At 55.8% G+C, this 18,561-nt stretch overlaps 1 protein-coding gene across 4 annotated transcripts in view; it reads left to right on the forward strand.

Annotated features, from left to right (window-relative positions):
• Positions 1 to 10,609, forward strand: part of CFAP92 (cilia and flagella associated protein 92 (putative)) — a 41,749-nt gene extending 31,140 nt beyond the window's left edge. For 2 of the 4 annotated variants that reach the window (XM_028137202.2, XM_054716902.1), the window contains 5 exons: positions 546 to 840; positions 2,608 to 2,772; positions 3,831 to 4,043; positions 4,130 to 4,286; positions 4,669 to 5,044. In XM_028137202.2, the coding sequence (XP_027993003.2) occupies positions 546 to 840; positions 2,608 to 2,772; positions 3,831 to 4,043; positions 4,130 to 4,286; positions 4,669 to 4,751 (913 nt within the window). In that variant the 3' untranslated portion in view covers positions 4,752 to 5,044. Of the gene's footprint in view, positions 1 to 545; positions 841 to 2,607; positions 2,773 to 3,830; positions 4,044 to 4,129; positions 4,287 to 4,668; positions 5,045 to 10,375 lie in introns of those variants that run through there. The other 2 variants (XM_054716900.1, XM_054716901.1) reach the window with 2 other exon arrangements.
• Positions 10,610 to 18,561: the final 7,952 nt, after the last annotated feature.

Here is an 18,561-nt window from a genome sequence, read left to right on the forward strand (position 1 = left end):
AGCCGCAATGCACTCAGCCTGTGTGTGGGGCGGAAGGAAGCGGCCTGGCAGCCCCTCGCCTGTGCGCTTGGAATTTACTCAGCGATCCCAGAGCTCAGGGTCCTGCTGTCTGGGCCCCACCCACCCGCCCTCCTCCCAGCAGCCCAGCCCTGGGTCCAAGTTGCTCCCGAGGAAAAGGGAGGGGAGAGAAGGGGACAGAACCTCATACCCATGGAGCCCCATTTCTGTGATCTTCCCCAGCTCCCCACTGCTGGGCCTGAGCTGTCCCAGCAGAGAAGGGGTGCCAGGGTACCCAGGCTGGGGGGACCCTCCCAGGTTCACCTCCAGCATCCCCTTCGCCCCCCGCAAAGAGCTCCTTCCTGACACTAAGGTGACAAAGGAGGACACGTGGGGTTGGGCAGCTCTCCGACGCTTTCCTTCTCTAAGCGCATGTGCACCAGCTAATCAGCCTACCTGAGCTGTCCTTTCCTCTTGTAAAATGGGGATGGTCTGACCTGTCTTGCAAGGCAGGTGAGACTGAGGAGGGTGGCCCTTCTGTGTTCCAGGATCTACTGCATCTGCCATTACAGCACCAAGCTCAGGGAGGTGATCACCCGAGACCTGCTGCCTTCCTCCTCCATGATCAAGCACTTGAGCCAAGAGTTTGGCTTGCCCATTTCCCTAGAAGAACTCACTGATGAAAACCTTTTGGCCACCCCACCTCACCGCACCTCCACGCTTGACCTGCGAAGTCGGAAATCCACCCTCAACTCTGAGATCCTCGCCCACCAGGCGAAGTACCTGCAGTGGCGGAACCGTGTGATACTGACGAGAAGAGAGGAGAGTCGCAATCTGATCCAGGTGGGCACCCTCTCCGCTCTGCGGTCAGGGGTGCCAGGCCTTTGCCCCACTGGGCCGTCCAGTCACGTGCTGGGAGATACAGGGCAGGTGGCCACCTCCCGAATGGGGCATCTGCCTCTGGCCTGTACCTACTCTCCTGCCCTGGGATCCCAGGCGGAATGGGCAAGACGTGCTGGGTGCAGGGCTGGCCCACACCAGAAGCACTCACTCATAGCCTGGCACACCCCGTCCTCCTGAAAGGCGAAGAGGAAAGCTCTTTACCTTGGCCTCAGGGTTCATCTTTGAGGAAGAACTGTGTGTGTGTGTGTGTGTGTGTGTGTGTGTGTGTGTGTGACATCTTAAGTTGCTAAGGGCATGTTATCGAATGTTCAAGCAACACAGGAGATAAACTAAATTAGCCTGAGAAAAGGTAAAAGGAAGAGAGAGGAGACTGAGAAGCAGGTGAGGCGATGGGAGGCTGGCTGTTATATGACCTAAATGGCCAACAAGAACCTCCTTCACCCCACATCAACCAAAATACAAAAACACCAGCATCCAAGGTGGGACTCGAAGTCGTCACTTGTGGTCTGTGAGTATGAAGCCACCTACCACATCCCCACACCAATCTCTATTAAAACAACAACAGCAACAACAAAAAGTCCCTTAGAAGTGTGCAAACTAACAAGTGAGTCAAGGTCACTATTTTTTTTTAACCTTCTTGAGTTAAAAAAATTTTTTTAAGCAAAAGATAGTTCTTTTGCTGAAGGTTGATAGGCAAGTGAAGGACAAGCTATGCAGCCCAGCACTTAACAATTTAGAATAAAACTCTTCCTCTTTGTCTTTTTGGGTCCCAGCCACCTTTCTCTCTGAAACCTTCTGTTTTGCCTTTTATCTCCTTCCTCATTGCTATTTTCTTTCAGTGTTTTCATTTTTCAACTATAGTTGATATACAATATCATGCTACTTTCCTGTGTATAACAAAGTAATTAGACATTTGTATACCTTAAGAAACTATCACCCTGGTAAGCGTAGTACCCATCTGGCACCATACACAGTTATTGCAATATTATTGGCTATAGTTTACATTTCCGTAGCTGTTTTTATAACTGGAAATGAATTGAATTTTTATTTTATTTCATTTTATTTTATATTTCTTTTTTTTTTTCCTTTTTGCTCAATCCCACACACCTCCCCCCCCCGCCCCCCCCCCCCCCAACACACACACACACATACAACCCTATCCATTCTCTCCGGACAGCTGTCAGCCTGCTCTCTGTCTATGGGTCTGTCTCCATGTTGCTTGTTAGGTCAGTTTGTTCATTAGATCCCACACAGGAGTGAAATCCTATGGTTCTTACTGTTTTTATTCACAAAGGAAGCCAACAGACCACCCTGAGGCTATGGGGAGAAGAGAGTGACACTCCCCAGGCATACAGCCATGGTCAAGGACGGCAGTCCTTGCTGCTTTAGTTCATGGCTCCCTGTATATTCCGTGAAAGCCTCCAGCCTCTCCCACTCCTGATCATCTGAGCCATAAACTCTGCCAAGTGCTATGTGTCCCAGTTCCAGTGACCTTGGGCAAGTGCCATGTGCCTGGTCCAGTGAATTCCACTGTAGACAGTAAGGGGCTGGACCGGATGGCCCTGGGGCAGGGTTCTGTGAGGAAATGCCAGCTCCCATGTTCAGGAACCGATGCCTGCCCTGCAGCCATGTCCCAGGACCTACTACAGGCAGGTAGCTGGTGCTCAGGGGCCTTGAGTGAGTAACGCCTGGTGTGTCTGTCTTCAGAAAAACATCTCCGAAGCCTACCAGGTGAGCAGGAAGTCCCTAAAGCCCGAGGTGAGGGTGATTAGAAGCTCGATTCCTACTACAGAGGCTGTGCATAACTACAGTATTCAGACCCTGAACTCCACGGAGCTGGTCAAGAAGAAGCTGTATAGTGAGATGGACAAGGTGAGTGAGAGGCTCAGAGAGTGGGAAGCAGCCATCCTATCTAATAAAGAGGAAATATGCTAATTGACCTTCATGCCATCGCACAGATGGTGGCACCCACAGCCAATAGTGGGGAATATGCTAATTGACTGTCACGCCCTCAAAGATGGTGGTGCCCATAGCCACAAGATGGCGGCGCCAAGTCCCCTCAGCCCTGCTGAAGTCCCCCAGTCCTCTCAGTCCCCCAGCAGCCCAGGGCCGGCCTGAGGCACAGGCAAGCCTCGGATGGCGGCTGCCCAGCTGCCCAGGGCCGCCCAAGGCTCAGGTAACCAGGGCCGGCCGAGGCTTGCACTGCTGGCAGTGGCAGCAGCAGAGGTGTGATGGGAGCATCGCCTTCCCCTGATCGCCAGGTCGCCTCCCGCCCCTTAGGGGTCCCAGACTGTGAGAGGGGGCAGGCTGGGCTGAGGGTCCCCCGTCTCCAGTGCATGAATTTTCATGCACCGGGCCTCTAGTGTGCTTATACTCCGGGCAGGATAACGGCCGTTGCCTGATCCCATGAACTCTTTCCTCTCTGACCATCCTGCCTGGAGCTCAGCAGCAGATCTCGTGTGTGGGTGAGAGCCAACCAGCAAGGGGGAGTAAGCCAGGGCCCAGGTGCTGGGAAAGGTGTTCTGTTCCCACGCTACATGTCAGTCCTCCACGTGCAGGGGCGAGCCAAGGGGTCCTCATGGCAGATGTTCACAGCTGCAAACCACTGCGGGCCCCTCGCCTCCGGGAGCAGTTGGCGGCTGCCCTGGAAAAGCAGCCATCACCCTAAGGCTAAGTCTAGAACTAGGCTTTCGGCACGCGGCGCATCTAGACAAGGGCTACTCCTGTCAAAGGGAACACTGCTGGGAACGCTCCCAGGGCCACTGCCCAGTTCAGGGCATGTGTCAGGACTGTCCCTGTGCCCTCAGTGGTCTCTGACCCCTTCTTGGAAACCTGAGGCTGAGTCAGCCCCATCCAAGTCTTCCCCCACCCCCACCCCCCCCCACACATACACATACACTTCCATCCAAACGTGTGCCCCTCTTTTCCAGGAGCCACAGAAGAGATTCACGTATTCACAGAATTTCCTCTCAGCCATGGTGGAGCCTTGGGATTTAAAGGAAGAGGAGAGAAAAGCCAAGGAGAAGGCCCGCCAGGCCTGGCTCACAACCAACGGGTTCCAAGTGACAGGTCTTCATAAGAGCACCGAGAGCGACCACCACCTCAACCTGCTGCCCATTGGCGCCACCACAGAGCTGACCGAGGTCCCCAGGGAGGAGCGGGGTGTGTGTGTGGGGGGGGGGGGGGTGTCCACGGGGGCCTTCCCCCTAAACCACTGTTCCCGATTTAGGAGTGGAGGGAAAACGCACTGTTTGCTAACGTGATGAGGCCTGTGCTGGACCGAGACAGATGGAGCTGGGACCAGCGCCACCGGGACTTCGATCTGTACAAGAAGCCACCGCCTTTCCTCAAGCTGCCCGCTTTTCCGACACGGAACCCAGCCACAGGTAACGGGAGACCTGGGCAAGGCCCAGCCTCCTGTCTGCAGGCCGGAGCCCCGTGTGGCTCCCTGTCTCCAGCAGTATCCAGGCTTGTTGTCAGTCCTCACCCAAGGATACTTTTTCCTTGATTTGTAGAGAGAGAGGAAGGGAGAGAGGGAGGGAGGGAGGGAGGGAGGGAGGGAGGGAGGGAGGGAGGGAGGGAGATAGGGAGAGAGAGAGAAACATCCATGTGTGAGACACACATCAATTGGTTGCCTCCTGCACACACCCCAACTGGGGCTGGGATTGTGCCCTTGACCGAGAATCAAACCCATGACTCATTGGTGCGTGGGGCCAGTGCTCTAACCACTGGGAAACACCAGCCGGAGCAGTATCCATTTTGTTTTAGATGCTCCCGAGAGGCAATCAGGCTTCGGGATGAATCTGGTATCACAGGCTGAGTGCCAGCTGGAGTTCAGACCTGGATTCTAGTTCCAGCCGAAACATCAACTTGCCATGTGGCCTTGGGGAGGTCCCGTCATTGCTCTGGACCTGGTTTCCTAACTGTATAAAGGGACATTGGAAGCTAGATCTGAGGGCCTGCTGAGCTTCAACACTGTCTCACCTCATGACCGGCCACTGGAGGCCCCGACACCAGGTGGGGGCAGAGGATCTGGGCTCCACGGGGACCTTCCAACTCCCTTCCAGCTCCAGACGCTGCCGTGTCCCTCTGGGGGAGCCTGGGGCCTCGCTACATCCATCCCTCGGAGTCCTCTTGGCCTCCTTTCCATCCCTCTGTTTATGAAGACCTCACAGTCATTTATGGGTTGATAGAGAGCCCAACTGTATGGGTTAACAGAGCCAGGATGTTTATTCAGAGAAAAAGAGGTGGTTTTTCTGGCAACAAGGTGTGCCGGAGAACCCTTCCCCAGAAACCAAGAGGGAATAAGCAGGACGGGTTTCCTTCCTCCCGGACTCCCACCGGTCCCGGCTGTCCCGCTGCGGTCTAGCCCCCTCGCCTCGCTGGCAGTGCCCTGGGGTCTCCACTTCCCGCCCTCCCAGCACAGGTGCCCTGGGCGTCTCAGGCCACCTGTGCGTGCTGCTGGAAGCATGAAGCAAACAGGGCCCGGGTCCTCCCTCCCTGCAACATGTTAAAAAAAACTCAGCCCTGGTTGGGTGGCTCAGGTGGTTGGAGCTTCGTCTAGTGCACCAAAAGGTTGTGGGTTCGATTTCTGGTCAGGCCACATACCCAGGTTGCGGGTTTGATCGTACATGAGGCAACCCATCAATGTTTCTCTCTCCCTCTCTCCCTCTCTCTCTCTCCCTAAATAAATCAATGAAAACATATCCTCGGGTGAGGATTATAAAAGGAAAATTCAGAAACGGCAGGTAAAAAGGGGAGACTTGAACTGGTGACCCAGCCTTTTAACCTCAACTGGACACAGAGAGACCCTGTTGCTGACAAGGGTCTTCCATGCCACAAGGCCTAGCTGAAGCCCCCCCTGAGGGCCACCCAAAGGGGGTGGGGTCTGCGTGCCTCCCAAGCGTCCCCTGCAAAGCAGCTCTGCGTGCCTCCTTCCCGACTCTGTGTGAGAAGACACGTCCTCTTCATTTTGTGCAAAGTGCCTCCTTGCCAACCCTTAAGAACTTGAATTTCATTGGAAAGTTTTTTCCAATGTCACAATATTGGAAAACGTGTCACCTTTTGAAGATTACCTTCCGAAACCCTGGCTGAAGGTTCAGGCCAGCCCCGCTGAGCCAGCTCAGGTCGGAGCGCCCCACTCTCCTCTTTGCCTATTTCTCTCATTACAGCCGATTTCGACTTAAACTTGGAGGGAGAGGAGTGAGCCTGGCTTCCTCCTCCCCCCGCAAGGCTACATCTACAACGGGCTTTTCTCGGGGGAGCCCCAAACCACCAGGAGCCAGAGCAAAGCTTGAAACAGGCCCGTGTGCTGGGTGCCAGCAAGCAACAGCTGAAGGGCGCCTGGAAAAATGCAAAGGCCTGTTCGCGCACCTGAAGGTGCCTTTTTGTCCCTCACTTCAAGAGCAGAGGGCATCCTTGCAAAGAAAGCAGAAAGGCCTCGGTGGGAACAAGCACATGTTGTCATATACCAAGCGGTTGTCCAGCATGACCTGGGGCATCAAAGCTGGGGCTCAGAACCCCCGGGGCCTGCCTGGGGCACCTGCCCCTCAGCTTGCAGGTCCTTCTTCTCACAGGATGGCCCTTGGGGTCATGTTGCCATGCGTTAAAGGCGGCTTCTGAGTAAAATCGTGACTAGAAGATTCAACACAAACTGCACTATTTTTTAAATATTTTTTTCATTGATTTCAGAGAGGAAGGGAGAGGGGGAGAGAGATAGAAATATCAATGATGAGAGAGAATCATTGATCAGCCGCCTCCAGCATGCCCCCTACTGGGGACTGAGCCCACAGCCCAGGCATGTGCTCTGACCGGGAACCGAACCATGACCTCCTGGTTCATAGATTGGTGCTTAACCACTGAGCCACGCTGGCCGAGCATTCTGCACTATTTTATGTTCTTCTTGGTCTGGTTGTTTCCAGTCCATGTTTTAAGTGCATTTTGCTCCTCGTCTGGATGAATGACACGTCGCGCGCAGCTCTCTAGCTGTTTCTTTGGGGATGTGTGGTCTAGTAGACATGGCTGTTCATGCCCGAAGCAGGTCCCCGCAGCCTCGTGCCACGGAGGCGGCGGCACAAGCCCCGCTGTCCACTGTGAAGTCTCCTGAACTAGCAGCAAGTCCTCAAACCCCAGGTCCCGGGATTCCATCCTCTCTGTCTGCGTTCAGAACCTGGGGACGTGGCAGGCAGCAGCGCCCACGGGCCAAAGCCTGGAAGAGGCTTCCTCGGGCCAGGAGAAAGACCTTTAGTGAAAACTGGGATTCGCTCAGCTTGGACTAGCCCCGCGGTCCACGCCTCTGGAATAAGTGAGGCCTGTCCAGCAGCGGGCTGTGGCCTGGGGGCCGGCGGCAGCAGGGACCACGTTCCTCAGCTTCAGGACGTCGGGTCCAGAGGGTGGGCACAGACGGATGCTCGCCTCTCTACAACCTGCCGGGACACTGTCCTCATCTGTTCGTCTAGATTTTCTGGAGCATCTGGGAGGGAAGGGGAGACAGTGGGTGATCTTCCTGCATCGTGGTTATAGAAATATGGCTGGAGTCTTTTTTTCTAACAGCCTCTGGGTGGCACCGCCACCCTCCAGACCCCCAGGAAGTGATTACGTCTCATTCTGAATAACAAATGGTTCATCCTGTCGATCCCTAAAAACTCCAGATTGTGTGGGTGTCGGGGCAGAGAAGGCACTTGGTCAATAAAAGGCCCCTAAGCGATTCAAGCCCGTTGCAGGAGAAACCACCTCCTCGCTCCCCATGGCACGTGGGCAGTCAGGTCAGCACCCTGGAGGCGCCTGGCCAGCATGCAGGGCCGGAGCTGCACGGAACTGCGTGGCCGCCCACAGTCCCTCAGCAGCGGGCGAGGCTCTGCAGGGGAACATGAACAAAGCCTTGAGGCCCCTAGGACTGTCAGTCAGGGTCAGGAGAATTTGAGCTTCACATTCTAAACAGGGGTGGGCAACGTCAGGCCCGGGGCCATAGAAGGCCCTCGAAATCACTTGGCCCGGCTCTGCTAAGGCATTAGGGGTGAGGCAGGCTGTCTTTTTAAGTTGGTAATTTTGGCTGGCCTGAGAATGATGTTATAAATATCCAAATGGCCCTTGGCGGAAACAAGGTTCCCCACCCTGCCCTAAGACACGGCCGTATGGCTACGGAAGAGGAGGAGCGTTTCAGAGACACTGAGCAGCACCAGCAGCCGCCTGGGACCCCTGCAGGAAGGGCAGCTTCGTTCTGGCCGCAGCGCAGGGGTGCGGAGGCAGGGGGTGCCTCCTTCCTTTGGGAACCTTCCCTGGACAGGTGCCAGCCGGGCCCACGCAGGGGCTCTGGCAGAGCTCTGTCTGCAGCCTGTGCTCCGGCCTCGCTGCAGGCCTCCTCGCTGCAGGTCAGCACAGGCCTCCTCCCTGCAGGTCAGCACAGGCCTCCTCCCTGCAGGCCTCCTCGCTGCAGGTCAGCACAGGCCTCCTCGCTGCAGGTCAGCACAGGCCTCCTCGCTGCAGGTCAGCACAGGCCTCCTCGCTGCAGGCCTCCTCACTGCAGGTCAGCACAGGCCTCCTCGCTGCAGGCCTCCTCACTGCAGGTCAGCACAGGCCTCCTCGCTGCAGGCCTCCTCGCTGCAGGTCAGCACAGGCCTCCTCGCTGCAGGTCAGCACAGGCCTCCTCGCTGCAGGTCAGGACAGGCCTCCTCGCTGCAGGTCAGCACAGGCCTCCTCGCTGCAGGTCAGCACAGGCCTCCTCGCTGCAGGCCTCCTCGCTGCAGGCCTCCTCGCTGCAGGTCAGCACAGGCCTCCTCGCTGCAGGCCTCCTCACTGCAGGTCAGCACAGGCCTCCTCCCTGCCGGCCTCCTCGCTGCAGGCCTCCTCGCTGCAGGTCAGCACAGGCCTCCTCGCTGCAGGCCTCCTCGCTGCAGGTCAGCACAGGCCTCCTCGCTGCAGGTCAGCACAGGCCTCCTCGCTGCCGGCCTCCTCGCTGCAGGCCTCCTCGCTGCAGGTCAGCGCAGGCCTCCTCGCTGCAGGCCTCCTCGCTGCAGGCCTCCTCCCTGCAGGCCTCCTCGCTGCAGGTCAGCACAGGCCTCCTCACTGCAGGTCAGCACAGGCCTCCTCGCTGCAGGCCTCCTCGCTGCAGGTCAGCACAGGCCTCCTCGCTGCAGGTCAGCACAGGCCTCCTCACTGCCGGCCTCCTCGCTGCAGGTCAGCACAGGCCTCCTCGCTGCAGGCCTCCTCACTGCAGGTCAGCACAGGCCTCCTCACTGCAGGTCAGCACAGGCCTCCTCGCTGCTGGCTTCCTCGCTGCAGGCCTCCTCACTGCAGGTCAGCACAGGCCTCCTCGCTGCAGGCCTCCTCACTGCAGGTCAGCACAGGCCTCCTCGCTGCCGGCCTCCTTGCTGCAGGCCTCCTCGCTGCAGGCCTCCTCGCTGCAGGCCTCCTCACTGCAGGTCAGCACAGGCCTCCTCGCTGCAGGCCTCCTCGCTGCCGGCCTCCTTGCTGCAGGCCTTCTCGCTGCAGGCCTCCTCGCTGCAGGCCTCCTCACTGCAGGTCAGCACAGGCCTCCTCGCTGCAGGCCTCCTCACTGCAGGTCAGCACAGGCCTCCTCGCTGCAGGCCTCCTCGCTGCAGGCCTCCTCGCTGCAGGCCTCCTCGCTGCAGGCCTCCTCACTGCAGGTCAGCACAGGCCTCCTCGCTGCAGGCCTCCTCGCTGCAGGTCAGCATAGGCCTCCTCGCTGCAGGCCTCCTCGCTGCAGGCCTCCTCGCTGCAGGCCTCCTCGCTGCAGGTCAGCACAGGCCTCCTCGCTGCAGGCCTCCTCACTGCAGGTCAGCACAGGCCTCCTCACTGCAGGCCTCCTCGCTGCAGGTCAGCACAGGCCTCCTCGCTGCAGGCCTCCTCGCTGCAGGTCAGCACAGGCCTCCCCCAGCCCTCACCCCAGGCAGAGGTTTGTGAGCAGCCAGCAGCCCTGGCAGCCCAACCACGCCCAGAAACAGCTCATGTCAACGGTCACCTAGAGCCAGTCCCTCTCCGCCCTCCCCCAAGCAACCCTACTCACACTTGCTCTGCTGAGAGAAGGTGAAGAGATTCTGGAAGAAGCCAACAGAACCTGCCAGAACCAAGGTCAGAGAGAACGATGGGATCACTGGGCCATAGGGCACCCCCTCCCAGGTGACTGACGTCTAAGCTTCAAAGAACTATTGGACAGCTTGGCTGGGGACAAGAGGCCTGGCTCCGAAGTCACCAGTCTTAGGTTCTAATTCCAGCTCTGAGCCAAACTAGCCCCGTCCCAAGAGCAAAATACATGCCTGAGCCTCCGTTTCCCCCTCTGTGAAATGGACATCGTCATTCTCGTGGCCACGAGCTACTGTGGGTCGGTGCCCAGAAAGCCCAAATACACAGCTGGCACTCAGCTGTGACCGCATCGCGCCTCCAGCGGGGTGAGGAGGACAGACGGGGTGACGGCACTGGGTTTGGGCCCCGTCACTAACCCACCCTTTTCTGCCAGGTAGGAAGATGAAAGAGAGTGGCCCTGTGTCCTGAACGACAGGGAGCCTCCGGAGCTGGCCGTGCTCACCACACGCCGCAGCCGCAGCTCCGCGAACCCGAACCCGCCAGCCTGCAGGCCAGCTGCTGCATGGACCCTGGGCTTCACCCTCTCTGGGACCACAGCTGGGTGCCAAGGCCTTTGACTTGCCCAGCCCCTCCCACCTGAGACTCCTCCATGCCACCCACTGACCCCCTCTCCCCGCCCCCGCCCCCCCCCCCAGGCCTCATTAAAGTGCAGTAGGACAAAGCCAGCCAGTGGGAGGCTGCCTGTGTGGGGGCCAGGCGGGCAGGAGGGTGCCAGGGTGAGGGCAGGGCGAGGCGGGCTCCCCTCAGCGACACAGTTCCGGAGCCCTGCTCCCATGAAACAGCTGGCCCCAGGCTGTCGTGCCCTACAGGGGAGAAGATGTTGGCCACCAGCTTCAAGACCATCAGCTCCTCCATGAGGGTCTGAGAACAAGAGGCCCAGGGTGGAGACCCGTTACCTGGTCCCCCCCCCTCCACACACACACACATACACACACACACAGTCACACCCTGGGCACACCGTCAGCCATATCCTAGCCTCGCTTTATGCCTCAGGGAAGAGGAGCTCACTTTGCCTTTCCCTCTGGCTTGTGGGAGGTTGGCTCACGGCTGCCTTCTGCTTTCCCTTCACTGTCTAGATTTAGGCAAGGGGCGAGGCAAGACCAGGTCCCAGGAACCTGGCTGAGACCAGAGGCCGGTGCCTAATGCACCTTCAGCCGAAAAGCCTCCCAGATCATATCCTGAGACTGGGCCCTGGTGGGGCTGCCCCTACCAAATGCAGGAGTCAGCCACTCTCCACCTGGGGGGGTCCACCCAGCAGCGGTCCCACCCAGCCAGCCGAGAGGTCCCTGGGACAGGCAGCCACAGCCTGCCTGCCTCCCCCCCCACCCCACCCCTCCATGGTGAGTAAGATTTCCTTCTAGGCCTGGTCCCAAAGGTGGCCACTTGGTAAAGCATCATCTCATAGATGCCGGCCCCATCTCCCTGACCCCCAAGTTGGAGGGCCCAACCACCTTGCCAAAGCAGAGCAGCAATATCGCCAAGACCAGCCTAAGTAATAGAGGTTCCCGAGCTTGCCGGCATGTTCTGGCAGCCAGAGGAAAGGACTCAGCACAGCACCTCCTCCCATGGCCCGTCCCATTCCCCGGGCATAGGGCATGGCAGGGGCTCCAGGGCCCAGGCCCTGCTACGCCCTCCCCACCTCCCCCAGTCACATCCCTTCTGGGAAGGAGCTATCCTACAGGCTACACCTGCTGGGCCCATTCCCCTTAACACTGGGGTGCACAACGTCAGCCCCAGGTCAACTCAAGGAGTCCCGAAGCCTCTGGCTAAGGTCTCCAGGGCAGTGGTCACGATGCCCCAGGTAAGCTCACAGCAGAAAGCCCATGACCCATGACCCGAGCCCTGCTGCTCCTCCCCTGTCCAGAAACACGACCCCCACCCCACAGCACTACAAGGATGGCTCGATGGAGCAGAGTAATTGCAGGCGTTTTTGCAGTCTGCCACAGTGTCCCTAACAGAGGAATTGGGAAGAAGAATAAGAATGACTAAGTAGTCATAAAAATAATAGGAAACCGTTATTTACACAGAGTGGGGGCTCAAAGCATGTTTAATGAACAATTCTCATAGTTATAGATGAGGTTCAGAGAAGCTGAATAACTTCTCTAGGTCACACAGCCAACTAGTGGAAAGAGCTGGAATTTGCACCCAGGACTGTTTGATTGCAGTTCACAGTCACCCACCGGTGGCTTGCCAGCACAGGTGATTCAGTTCCATCGTTAAGAGGCACTAATTGAAGCTTGAATCTAGGTTGGAAGCCCTGTTTCTCCCTTCTGACCTTTCCCTTTATTGTTGTCAGACAATGAGAATGACCTCATTTTAAGATGCCAGCTGTCTGTCCAGCTTCTCAACAAGGGCAGGGCAGTCAGCCAGACGTGAACTAGAAACCAGAGATCATTTGTTTTATAAAAAAAAAAAAAAAAATCACCCACTCACACCAGCAGAGACTTCCACCCTGGCCAGGCTCTACGGAGGCACCTCAACCCCCTTCCGGTGGGGAGGCGGTTGGTGGTGATGTCAGAGAAGGCTGCGTGGGGGGCCAGGACATGGATCCCTGCCGGATACTGCGGAATCAGTCCTTCACTCCCTGGGGAGAGCCCCTACCCATCAGAAAAGAGCAGGTCCACCCTCTCGCCACTGGGGGGCGTCAGAGGAGGCTTTCTCCAGCGCACAGGGCACGGAGGCGCCTCCCTACCCCTGACGTCAGTGCGGTCACCTCAGAGCACTAATAACGCAGGCATGCTGTTCCCAGCGAAGGGGTTCTTGCCTCCCCCACCCCCAGAAGAAAGCAAGAGGGAAGGCAAAACAGATGCAAAAGTCCATGGAGTGTTTACTGAAAACGAAGTGTGGGGGGGAGAAAGGGAGAGATCTGGTTGCATGCAGGAGCCTGCACTAATAAAGAATACGGCTCCCGAACTGCTGCCGGGTGCGGTTGGGACAGGTCTCGCTTCTTCACTGCAGGCACCGAGCAGATTTCTTTGCTGAACAGGTTCCCGCTGGGAGCTAGTACCGCGACCCCCGCGCAGGCACGGAGCTCTTTACTTTTGAGGTTCCTGGATTTTGCTCTTCACATTCCCACATGGGCTGGCATCTACTGCGCAGGTGCAGAACGGAGCTTGTGGCTTTCAGGAAACCCCTGCTAGCGCGGGCAGGTGTCCACCGGCGCATGCGCAGAGAGGAGCTCTTTTGGGAGTGCCTGAAAAGAAATTTTAAACTTATCTAGGAAAGAGAGAAAGAAAGAAAGAAAGAGAGAAAGAGAAAGAAAGAAAGAAAGAAAGAAAGAAAGAAAGAAAGAAAGAAAGAAAGAAAGAAAGAAAGAAAGAAAGAAAGAAAGAGAGAGAGAGAGAGAGAGAGAGAGAGGGAGGGAGGGAGGGAGGGAGGGAGGGAGGGAGGGAGGGAGGGAGGGAGGGAGGGAGGGAGGGAAAGAAAGAAAGAAAGAAAGAAAGAAAGAAAGAAAGAAAGAGAGAGAGAAAGAGAGAGAGAGAGAAAGAGAAAGAGAGAGAGAGAGAGAGAGAGAGAGAAAGAGAGAGAGAAAGAGAGAGAGAGAGAGAGAGAAAGAGAGAGAGAAAGAGAGAGAGAGAAAGAGAGAAAGAGAAAGAAAGAAAAGAAAGAAAGAAAGAAAGAAAGAAAGAAAGAAAGAAAGAAAGAAAGAAAGAAAGAAAGAAAGACCAGCATTCCCATTCGTTTAAGAGAGACTCAACCTGGCTCAGTATTGTCCCTACCATCAAGGTGTCCCTGGAGCCCTGATGGGGAACTGGGACTCCACCCACCACTCCACCACTAAGGAGAACCCCTCCCCCCCCACCCCCGCTGAGGGGTTAATAAAGGTCAAGTGGGCCGAAACCGGTTTGGCTCAGTGGATAGAGCGTCGGCCTGCGGACTCAAGGGTCCCAGGTTCGAGTCCGGTCAAGGGCATGTACCTTGGTTGCGGGCACATCCCCAGTAGGGGGTGTGCAAGAGGCAGCTGATCGATGTTTCTCTCTCATCGATGTTTCTAACTCTCTATCCCTCTCTCTTCCTCTCTGTAAAAAATCAATAAAATATATTAAAAATAAAATAAAGGTCAAGTGGGAACCTGGATGTCCACCTGGCAGTAATGAGGCAGAACCCCCACCCCTTGAGCAGTGTCTTTTAACAGGGCCTGGGGACAAGGCTCCTGTCACTCAGGACCCCTGCTGGGACCTTGAGGTGCAGGAGCCCCTGCTCTGGCGGCCCTTCCTGACAGCCTGGGTCCCTGTCCCCTGCTGTGACCTGCCTTGGAAGGCCTGCCTCAACATCTGCCCGTCCCTTCTCCTCAACCACCGTGGGCTCTGGCACAGCCAGAGCAGCTCTTCTCTACTGTTAGTTGTCTGGTGCTGCCACGGCCAGAAGAGTCGACTTCCCGGGGCTGGCAAGCCAAGGGCGCATCCAAGTGTTCAGACCTGTGCCCTGCTGGAGTGAGTGAGAGCCCCGGGCTCTGATGGGAATCCTGATCTTGGCCTGCCGTGTGCCAGGCCGGTGTCAGGTCACCTCTCCTGTTCTTCCTGGGGATGGTCTGGCCCCGCCCTCCTTGGGGCCTCCAAGGGCACTGGCCTCTCACCTGCCAGTTCCATGAGAGGCGGCTCAGCACCATACCCAAAACTACGGCTCCAGGCTCAGATAGACCTGGGGCTAGAGCGTGTGGTCAACCTGCTGTGTGGTCTTGAGCCAGTAACTTGGCTTCTCTGAGTCTCTACAGACCTCCGAGGCTGCCTGTGAGAACTGAGCATGCAGCTGCAGGTGAGGGGTGAGAACAGTGCCTGGTACTTACTGATCACGCCACAAACATCAGCCATGATCACCTATCCTGGGGCCAGAGTTGAGAGCGAGCTGGGACCAAGGCTCAGGGTTCTGCACCATCTGGTGCGGGACACCTGCAGGGGTTGGCATCACCCAGTGGGAGGTTTGAGGGGTCAGGATCGGCTAGGAAAGGGAAGGCCACTAGGAGCCGCTGATGGTGTTCCTTCTACTCAATCATGAAGATAGGGATCCCCAGGGATCATGAAGATAAGAAAATCCTGCTCCCCCACCACCACTATGGGCGGCTCCTTCATGCCCACCCATTCCCCTGCATGCTCTGCATCAGGATTTCAGTATGTGCCCTTGGACCCCACCGGATGTGGCTCTGACAGCTCAGCCCTTGCCCTGTCCCTGGAGAGTTGGTAACTGGTCCCCTAAGCAGAGGGGGATAGTGACAGAATGACAGCAGAACCCTTCACATCTGCCTGGCCACCCTCATGTCACTGGGCACCTTCCTGCAGCCTGAGCTTAGGCCCTCTTCCCCATCTCCCCCGCCCCCATCAATACCCAAGGGCCCACGGTTGGCTGGACTTAACCATGGCCATGAGCTTGGTTCTGGCCTCCTTCCCTTGTGCTGCTCTATCATGGTAGCAGGCATTCTTTCACTTTGTGGGTGTTCCCAGAACTCTCCCTCTCTCAGACTCTGACTCCCCAGGGTCACTGGTTCTGCCTCTGGCCCCCGAGGGCTCCCACAGTCTGTTGGATGCCAAAGGCTCTGGCTTCCAGTAAGTGGTACAAACTCTAGGTGGTGGCTGGCTCCTGGTAGAACCAGAAAACCGTCTGCTCCCATTGCCCAGTTGGCATGGACCACCTGCTCCAAAGATCAAGCCACGTGCACCACCTAGCCGGGAGTTCATCATTCCTGAGAGGGGGCAGGGGGTCTGCTCCAGGGCCTCCTGCAGAGTCGAAGTCTGTGGACAAGAAGTGCTGAACTGGGAGCGTAAGGGCAGCTTAACCCAACCTCTGCAGCAACAGGATGTCTGCTTGTCTATAATCAGCCTATCCGCCCCACCCTCACCCGCTTGCTGTACCGTGCAGACCCACATCCTGGAACAGTAAGTTTACAGAGGCTCTGAACCGAAACCAAGTCCCCCGATGTTAGCAGCTGGTGTCAGCCAGGGGTCTGTTACAACCTACTTTTCAGCAAAAATAGAACATTAGAAACCGTACAAAGACCCGAAAGCAAGAAACAGAACCTAGGGCAGTGGTCGGCAAACTGCGGCTCACGAGCCACATGTGGTTCTGGCCCCTTGAGTTTTTAGCAAAGGCCAGCTTAGGAGTACCCTAATTAAGTTAATAACAATGTACCTACCTATATAGTTTAAGTTTAAAAAAATTGGCTCTCAAAAGAAATTTCAATTGCTGTACTGTTGATATTTGGCTCTGCTGACTAATGAGTTTGCTGACCACTGACCTAGGGCTATATAAGACTAGGTTCACAGCAGAATTGAGGGGCTCAGCTTTGGGAACTGATTCCCTGAGCCAGCACACCAGTGTTTTGAATAAAGGTGAACTTCTGCATCTTCCGAGTGCTTAGTGGTCTGTCTTCCCATCTCTCGTCTCTCGGTTACTCTGCTGGAGCAGGAGGATCTCACTGGGCAGGGAGAAGCTGGGAAGCCCACATGGGTTTCCCAGCTTCAGAGTTGGGCGATGAGGAGGAAGTGGTGGGGGGAAGATGAACCTCAGAAGCACAGCTGGTTTGGGGAAGTAGACCACATGTGACCAGAGCCCTGACCTAGAATCAGTGTCTCCTTGCTGAGCCCAGGGGACCCAACTCCCAGAGCAGATTGCCTCCCCACACCTCCCTGAGCCTGAGTTTCTGATTTAAAAATAACCAGGGGCCATCCACTAGCAGAGTGTGTTCAGTTATTGGTCATATATCATACTCTATTCACTGAACCACACACGTTTGATTTCATACTAGAGGCCCGGTGCATGAAATTCGTACATGGGGGGTGTCCCTCAACCCGGCCTGCACCCTCTCCATCTGGGACCCCTCAGGGGATGTCTGACTGCTGGTTTAGGCCTGATCTCTGCGGACATCCCTCTCACAATCCAGGACCGCTGGCTCCTAACCACTCGCCTGACTGTCTGCCTGATTGCCCCTAACTGATTCTGCTTGCCAGCCTGATTGCCCCCTAACCACTCCCGTGCCAGCCTGATTGACACCTAACTGCTCTCCTGCTGGCCTGATCGCCCACAACTGCCCTCCCCTGCTGGCCTGACACCCACAACTGCCCTCCCCTGCTGCGACCTGCCTCCTCCACCAGGACCTGCCTCCTCCGCCAGGACCTGCCTCCTCCGCAGGAGGCGGCAGAAATGCCAGGACTGGCCTCCTCCACGCCACACAGAGCCACGGGACCCCAAGGCCTCACTGCGTGGAGCGGCCACCAGGCCCTGCCTCCACTCTGCATGTGGCCATCTTGTGGTGGCCATTTTGTGATGATGTTGAGTGAAGGCATTGCTCAAGGGCGTGATGCCACCTAGGCTTTTATTATATAAGATGACACATACATTTTGCAGGTTTTTTATAAGAGCACATGAAAATATGCCTCATTTTAAAAACTTGACTGCAGCCCTAGCCAGTTTGGCTCAGTGGATAGAGCATTGGCCAGCAGACTGAAGGATCCTGGGTTCGATTCCAATCAAGGGCACATAACTAGGTTATAGGCTCCATCCCTGGACCTGGTCAGGGCACACGCAAGAGGCAAACAATCGATGTGTCTCTCACATCAATGTTTCTCTCTCTCTATCTTTCCCCCTCCCTTCCACTCTCCCTCTAAAAATCACTGGAATAAATATCCTCAGGTGAGGATTAACAAAAAAATAAATAAAATAAAAATTTAAAAATAAATAAATAAAACATTTGACTTAAAAACTTGACTGCCTATTACTTATTACATTCTATGGATATATCACTAATTACTGAAGCAGTCCTGATGGATTGACACCTTGTTTCCGTGAAACTAGAAACAGTAGAATGGAAGGTGGTGTATCAACATGCTGGTGAACCATTGTGAATGCGTCTGATCTGTTTAAACCAAACACCAATTATTATATGTAGAAGATTTTTGACCTGGCTGGCAGCCAAGAGCCCATTCAAAACATGTCAATCTGAAGAGGCAATTGAAAAAACTGCGAGCCACTTGTTGCTTGCCATACACACATTTATTCTCCTTCAACAAGTTAATGAACAATCAGAAACTGATCTGTTCAGCGGCAATGAGAGCTAACAAAAGCCCTGGGCTGTGTCAGTCCTTCTTGGCCTGTAGCCCCTGTTTGCTCCCAACTGTTGCATCAGAGCAAATCTTTGCTCACGGATGCTCTTTCTCCTCAGCGGTGAAGGGCATCTAGGGACTGTGTGGCATCCATGCAATGGCCCCACACACCCCAGAGAGACTGAAGGACACACTGTGGTTTTCCAGAGTTTGGTGGCAGGCAGGGATAAGCCTGCTGGCTTGTCTTCTCTTTGAGTGTGGCAGCCTAGTGGACTTGTAAATGTATTTACAGGCTTACAGTCACATGTTTGTGTACAAAAGGCTCCTTTTCTTCCATCCAACCCATCACAGCCAATAATTCAGGATGATAGAATACATCACATCACCCTGAATTTATGTCAGATCACCCTGTATTTATAAATCGAATTTATCACAGTTACCCTGGGATAAATGACTAGCAATGGAAGTTTCAAATGAGCAGATTATGCACACAGTAAATTTGCATAGTGTCAAACTATCCTCCTGA

The sequence above is a fragment of the Eptesicus fuscus genome, chromosome 6, assembly GCF_027574615.1.
Source record: "Eptesicus fuscus isolate TK198812 chromosome 6, DD_ASM_mEF_20220401, whole genome shotgun sequence".
Lineage (NCBI taxonomy): Eukaryota > Metazoa > Chordata > Mammalia > Chiroptera > Vespertilionidae > Eptesicus > Eptesicus fuscus.